Source organism: Sardina pilchardus, chromosome 22 (assembly GCF_963854185.1).
Source record: "Sardina pilchardus chromosome 22, fSarPil1.1, whole genome shotgun sequence".
Lineage (NCBI taxonomy): Eukaryota > Metazoa > Chordata > Actinopteri > Clupeiformes > Clupeidae > Sardina > Sardina pilchardus.
Window position 1 is genome coordinate 3,370,014 of NC_085015.1, and position 7,500 is coordinate 3,377,513.

The 7,500-nt window shown below is 45.9% G+C and overlaps 1 protein-coding gene across 1 annotated transcript in view; it reads right to left on the reverse strand.

Annotated features, from left to right (window-relative positions):
- Positions 1 to 7,500, reverse strand: part of pecam1a (platelet and endothelial cell adhesion molecule 1a) — an 18,078-nt gene that overhangs the window by 6,879 nt on the left and 3,699 nt on the right. Inside the window, exons 4-8 of the mRNA XM_062526894.1 lie at positions 7,162 to 7,437; positions 5,535 to 5,822; positions 2,666 to 2,935; positions 1,522 to 1,800; positions 398 to 694 (exon numbers count right to left, since the gene is read on the reverse strand). Of these exons, the coding sequence (XP_062382878.1) occupies positions 398 to 694; positions 1,522 to 1,800; positions 2,666 to 2,935; positions 5,535 to 5,822; positions 7,162 to 7,437 (1,410 nt within the window). The remainder of the gene's footprint in view (positions 1 to 397; positions 695 to 1,521; positions 1,801 to 2,665; positions 2,936 to 5,534; positions 5,823 to 7,161; positions 7,438 to 7,500) is intronic.

The following is a 7,500-nucleotide window of genomic DNA, read 5'->3' on the forward strand; positions in this document are numbered from 1 at the left end:
AAACTAGCTAATGCTGATTCCCAAAACACGACGAGACACTGTTTTGGTTGGGCACAGTTTGTACTTCTGACTTCTGACTGCCTTAATCTGGCACTCATTAGGAACAAGGCCGACAAGGACTGTAATTACGTGCTCATAAAGAACGTAGGTAATGGCCTTTATCTGGTGTGGCGCTCATCAAGAACATGGCGGACGGGCCGTAATCTGACGCTCATCAAGAACATGGCGGACGGGCCGTAATCTGGCCGTAATCTGGCGCTCATCAACAACATGGCCGTAATCTGGCGCTCATCAACAACAGGGCCGACGGGCCGTAATCTGGCGCTCATCAAGAACAGGGCCGTAATCTGACGCTCATCAACAACAGGGCCGTAATCTGGCGAGTGGCGACCCCCACCGTGGACGTGGACGACGGAGCTGCTCCTGTCGTTGGCGGCGTTGGCGGCGTGGCACTGGTACTGGCCGGCCTGGTGGCGCGCGATGGCGCGGACGGTGAATGAGGCGCGGTTGGTGCCGGGCACGCGCGTCTGGGTGAGCTGCTGCCGGCTCCACGGCGCCCCCTGCGGGCTGTGGTAGAAGGTGAAGGTGAGGGGCGGCGAGCCCTGGGGGGCACTACAGGTCAGCTTCAGGTCCGAGCCCTCCGTCACGCCGCCACCGAAGGGCTCCAGCGTCAGCGTCACCCGGGACACCGGCTCTGCAGGGGCAAAAGGGGCACTTCTGGTGACAATGGGGATTAAGACTACGGTGAGTGTGTTTGGGGATTAAGACTACGGTGAGTGTGTTTGGGGATTAAGACTACGGTGAGTGTGTTTGGGGATTAAGACTACGATGAGTTTGGGGATTAAGACTACGATGAGTTTGGGGATTAAGACTACGATGAGTTTGGGGATTAAGACTACGATGAGTTTGGTGATTAAGACTACGGTGAGTTTGGTGATCATGATTAATACAGTGAGTTTGGTGATTAAAACTACGGTGAGTTTGGTGATTAAGACTACGGTGAGTGTGTTTGGGGATTAAGACTACGATGAGTTTGGGGATTAAGACTACGGTGAGTTTGGGGATTAAGACTACGGTGAGTTTGGAGATCATGATTAATACAGTGAGTTTGGTGATTAAGACTACGATGAGTTTGGAGATCATGATTAATACAGTGAGTTTGGTGATTAAGACTACGGTGAGTTTGGTGATTGTGATTGGTATGGTGAATTTGGTGATAGTGGTGAGTTTGGTTGATGTGGTTTTTGCATACATGCAGGTGAGCATGACGTTGAGATGTGTGTGAAAGGGAGACAGATGAGCGGGGTGAGACAGGTGTGTATGAAAGTGAGACAGACAAGGATGTGACAGGTAGAAGAGGAAAAGTCTGGGTTTTAACACATTTGTTCCAATCATTAACTTAAAACCACTGATGCTAATTAGCACAACCCAGACAGATGAGCTATGTGTGTGTGTGTGTGTGTGTGTTTGTGTGTGTGTGTGTGTGTGTGTGTGTGTGTGTGTGTGTGTGTGTGTGTGTACCAATGACCGGCGCTTGCAGTGCCATGCTGATGATTCTGGGGCGCGAGGGGTCGTTGTGGGCGTGGCACGAGAACTCCAGCAGCTCGGTCCTCCTCCTGATGGAGGTGACGTTGAAGAGGGCGGAGAGGGCGTACACCTCCTTCTGCTCCAGTAACCTTTGACCCTGCATGATCGTGAAGGTGATGGGCAGGCTGCCTCTGCTGGTGCGGCAGGACACCTGGAACGGCTTGCCCAGGATCACTGCACCCTCTACAGTGATGAGGGGCGTGGAGGGCAGCGCTGTGTGTGTGTGTGTGTGTGTATGTGTGTGAGAGATAGAGATTGTGTGTGTGTGTATAGGTGGGGGTTTGCAGGGTGGGGAGAGAGTAAGGAAGAGACGCATAAAAAATAAGCTAGACATTGTACAGTGTGTACAGTGTAACTGTGTGTAATAATCTGAGATCTGTACTCACTCTTGACCTTGACTATCACCTCGGTGACCTCTGTGCCGAGATCAGTACTCACTCTTGGCCTTGACTATGACCTCTGTGACCTCTGTGCTGAGATCAGTACTCACTCTTGACCTTGACTATGACCTCTGTGCCGAGATCAGTACTCACTCTTGGCCTTGACTATGACCTCTGTGACCTCTGTGCTGAGATCAGTACTCACTCTTGACCTTGACTATGACCTCTGTGCTGAGATCAGTACTCACTCTTGACCTTGACTATGACCTCTGTGCTGAGATCAGTACTCACTCTTGACCTTGACTATGACCTCTGTGACCTCCGTGCTGAGATCAGTACTCACTCTTGACCTTGACTATGACCTCTGTGACCTCTGTGCTGAGATCAGTACTCACTCTTGACCTTGACTATGACCTCTGTGACTTCTGTGCCGAGATCTGTACTCACTCTTGACCTTGAATATCACCTCGGTGACCTCTGTGCCGAGATCAGTACTCACTCTTGGCCTTGACTATGACCTCTGTGACCTCTGTGCTGAGATCAGTACTCACTCTTGACCTTGACTATGACCTCTGTGCTGAGATCAGTACTCACTCTTGGCCTTGACTATGACCTCTGTGACCTCTGTGCTGAGATCAGTACTCACTCTTGGCCTTGACTATGACCTCTGTGACCTCTGTGCTGAGATCAGTACTCACTCTTGGCCTTGACGATGACCTCCGTGCTGTTCTTGCTGATCCCCTTGGCCTCGGCCTGGCAGAAGTAGCCGCCGTCGTGCGCGGAGCCGGCTGTGGCCATGTAGCGCTGCCCGCGCTGGAGCTCCCGCTGGTTCCGGAACAGCTTGTACGAGACGAGGGACTCGTTCAGGCGCTGGCGGACCACGTGCGAGACGGAACAGGACACCGTGAAGTTGTCCCCCTCGAACACCACCGGGGGCGCCACTCTCACCTCCGGCACGGAGAAGAGATCTGAGGAGGAGGAGCACAGACTCACGGTTGGCCTCATGACTGATTTTACTTTAGTTCAGTGGCTCAGGAACTAGAGTAGACTCATGGCTGGCCTCATGACTGTATAGCTGCGATACTACTATACTGCGATATTTTAGCGCTAGCTAATGCTGGTGCTAGCTCTGTAGTGCTTGATCAGCAGAAAATACTGTCTCCACGGCTCAAATGATGTATTGTATGTTCCTTCAGAAAATACTGTCTCCACGGCTTAAATGATGTATTGTATGTTCATTCAGAAAACCACCCTTCGATACATCTCTGAGTTACACTTTAACTGTCTACAACTGTCTCCGCTATGTAAGGGATAATGAACTCCGCGCCGTGCGTTTCTAGGAAAATAATGCACGTTAGAAGTGGTAATAAGGACCCGACGCCGCAGGCGGAGGGGACTTTACACTTCGATAAGTGCATTATTTTCCTAGAAACGCACGGCGCGGAGTTGATTATCCCGCTTATACCACTGCTACTATCATTTTCGTTTATATTGCCGCTGTCTTAAAAACAACATTGCTGTTTTTACCGTTACATTCACATTGGCGAATTAATATTCAAGTGTAATAAGCCCAAAAGAAGGGAACTACTTCATAGCCGTGCGGCATATAGAAAAATAATGCACGTTCCAAATAGCACATCACAATAGGAAATTTGACCAAGCAATGGTATAAATGTACAGTATTGTATATTACAGTATGTACTGTATTGTACTGTCTATCTTGCATAACCTTCCTATAAGGTGTACATCACATTGTACTTTTCGGTAACACTTTACGGTAAGGGTACATGAATCATCATGAATTCATACATGAATTCATTCATAATTTGTGCATTAATTCATGCCTTAATATATCATGAATCATCTGGAATTAACATGAGTTCACCATTATATCATTCATGACCTCATGCATGAACAACACATCAACTAAAGCATTAAGTATGGTGGCTACATCATTATGAACTATGGTTTATTAAGCATGATCATGATGATTTTTTTTCTGTACATAATTTATTATGAATTCATGCATGTAAGCCTTCTTGAAATATCAGGGGATTAACTAAGTATTAGTTACTCATGAGTTCATCATGTTTTGTGGCCCCTCAACTAAAGTGGTGAATAATGATGTGTGTTTAGAGAAAGAGTTTAAGAAAGTGTGTTTAGAGAGTTTGTACAAATACAACAGTCATAGTAACTAATGCTTAGTTGATCTCCTAATCATTCAGGAAGGTTTACATGCATGAATTCATTATGGTTCATGTACAGAAAAATAAATCATCATGATCATGCTTAATAAACCATAGTTCATAATGATGTAGCCACCATACTTAATGCTTTAGTTGATGCGTTGTTCATGCATGAGGTCATGAATGACATATGGTTAACTCATGTCAATTCCTGATGATTCATGAAATATTAAGCCATTAAGTAATGCATAAATCATGAATGAATTCATGTATGAATTCATGATGATTCATGTACCCTTACCGCAAAGTGTTACCTACTTTTCTGCTTCTTTGCCCTTCTGGTTAGACACAGACTGTATTTCAAAGGTGACATAGAATGGAAATATTTTTTTTTCTCGGTTTTCATGAATTATGAGAGGTTGTGCATAAACAAAGAGCTATCATGAATATGAGGCATGGTTGTGCCCTCCTTCATATGAAAATCTTGAACTTACAAATAGACACTAAAAAATGGGCGAATTAGAAAAGAGCCTGCTTGTGATGTCAGACATCGCGAAGCCATTGAAGTTCAATTGGGGTTGCCAAAGAGGGCGCTATTTAGTCAAACGGACCATTTCAATACCCAGCCTAAATATATGGTTTTGATTAGTCTTGTATAATTGCAATTGAGTTTATTTTTTTTTAAATCAAAATTGAATATGTTTTAACATCTGAGAACACCATCCATTCACATCCACCACCTCCATTCTATGTCCTCTTTCAATGCACTAGTACTACATACAATGAGAAGGAAGTTGAATCTATCTTTCTATCTTTCTGTCCATCCATCCACCCATCCACACATCCTCTGCTACAGTATGTGTGTGTGTCTTGTAACTACAGTACAAGCTGAGGGAGCTACTGTACCTGTCGCTAACTCTGTGTGTGTGTGTGTGTGTTGTAACTACAGTACAAGCTGAGGGAGCTATTGTACCTGTCGCTAACTCTGTGTGTGTGTGTGTGTGTGTGTGTTGTAACTACAGTACAAGCGGAGGGAGCTACTGTACCTGTCGCTAACACTGTGTGTGTGTGTGTGTGTGTGTGTGTGTGTGTTGTAACTACAGTACAAGCAGAGGGAGCTACTGTACCTGTCTCTAACACTGTGTGTGTGTGTGTGTGTGTGTGTGTGTGTGTGTGTGTGTGTGTGTGTGTTTGTGTGTGTGTGTGTGTGTTGTAACTACAGTACAAGCAGAGGGAGCTACTGTACCTGTCTCTAACACTGTGTGTGTGTGTGTGTGTGTGTGTGTGTGTGTGTGTGTGTGTGTGTGTGTGTGTGTGTGTGTGTGTGTGTGTGTGTGTGTGTGTGTTGTAACTACAGTACAAGCTGAGGGAGCTACTGTACCTGTCACTAACACTGTGCCACTCGCTGTCTTCTGCAAGTTCCCGATCTCTGCCTTGCACACGTACATCCCAGAGTGTGCAGATTCTGTTCGCAACGTCTCGCCACACTGTTCCTTTCCGCGTTCCTGTTTGAGAACACGGCCATCTTTGGTGAGGAACAACTCCAGTTTGGAACGTTCTGATCTCGGTATGTCGTTGAATTTCGGCACGGCGCAGTCGACCCGCAGGAAGTCACCTTCGATGATGTCAGATAGGGGTAAGAGACTGATGGTGGGTGTGACCTCCAGCTCTGGGAGAGGAGGAAGAGGAGGAGGAGGAAGAGGAGGAGGAGGAAGTGGAGGAGGAGGAGGAAGAGGAGGAGGAAGAGGAGGAAAAGGGGGAGGAGGAGGAGGAGGAGGAGGAGGAAGAGGAGGAAAAGGGGGAGGAGGAGGAGGAGGAAGAGGAGGAAAAGGGGGAGGAGGAAGAGGAGGAGGAGGAAGAGGGGGAGGAGGTCATTGAGGTCATTGAGTATGGTTGGTACGAAGGGAAAAAAGGAAACAATCAGTTTTTCCTACAGTAGATCGAGCTGCTAGCTCCAACAGCTAGAGCAGCCAGGCAGCTACAGTGCTACACTCTGGGGGCAAGAACATGGGAGCTCACCAATATGCCCCCATGGCACTCACCAATATGCCCCCATGGCACTCACCAATATGCCCCCATGGCACTCACCAATATGCCCCCATGGCACTCGCACCCTCAAGAGCACACTTCCACTGGCTGCCTGGTGCTATTTGAGAGGCATCAGCTAAATGGGTATATAATGTATCAGCTAAATGGGTATATAATGTATCAGCTAAATGGGTATAATGTATCAGCTAAATATGCACTTAGTCCTTTGAGTTTGTGATGTGTTATGGTTTGTATAATAGTATTGTTTTGTTATAATTTGTCTATTGATAGAATTTGAAATTTATTTTGCTATTGTCCTTAAATTTAGCCATACCATGCTTTAGTTATTATTATTATATATAATTAACTGAGTGACTTATTTGATTGCTATTCTCATTTCACTGTTTTATTTCTCATTAGGTTAGTGCTTAAAATTATTGTTTTACTGATAATATTACTATTCTCCCTAGTTTGTAATTGTTCACTGTTAATTTAATTTGTATTGTTATTTATTTGTATGTCGCTTTGGACAAAGGCGTCTGCTAAATAACCATAGCCATAGCCATAGCCATAGCCATAGCCATAGCCATAGCTAAATGATTGCATGCAATGTATGGATATACAGTAAGCATCAGTTAAATGAGTGCATACTGTTTAATGTATAGATGTACTGCAAGTGTCAGTTAACTATAGTGCATACAATATATAGATATTATAAGCATCAGCTAAATGAGTGCATATAATGTATAGATATTCCATTAGCATCAGCTAAATGAGTGCATATAATGTAGACATTCCAATAGCATCAGCTAAATGCATTAAAATCATGTATAGCCTAGATATTATATAAGCATCAGTTAAATGAGTGCATATAATGTATACTGTAGGCATCAGTTAAATATAATGTAAAAGAATTGCCACTCTCTCATGGGTGGTGCCAGAGGGTGATGGGAGGTGAGAGGTGTGATGTGGGCCCTCACCGTGCACGGTGACCCTCACGACGTTACTTGTGTTGGACGTGCCCGCGTCGAGGTTGCCCAGTATGTTCATTTTGCAGTGGATCTGAGAGGTGCCCGGCCTCGTCATCTTCACCGAGAAGTCCTCCACTGCGGACGGGGGTATGCGGAAGTAGTCGTCGTCTACCCACAGGTGGAATACCAGGGCCCCCACTTCATCAGGGGTCAAGCAGCTGACCTTCACCTCCTGACCTTCAAAGACCTCACGGGGGTTCACCGTCAGAACAGGGGTCATCAGACCTGAAGGACCAATCAGTGATTACTCCATGGAAGTGTGTAGGATGGATGGATGGATGGATGGAT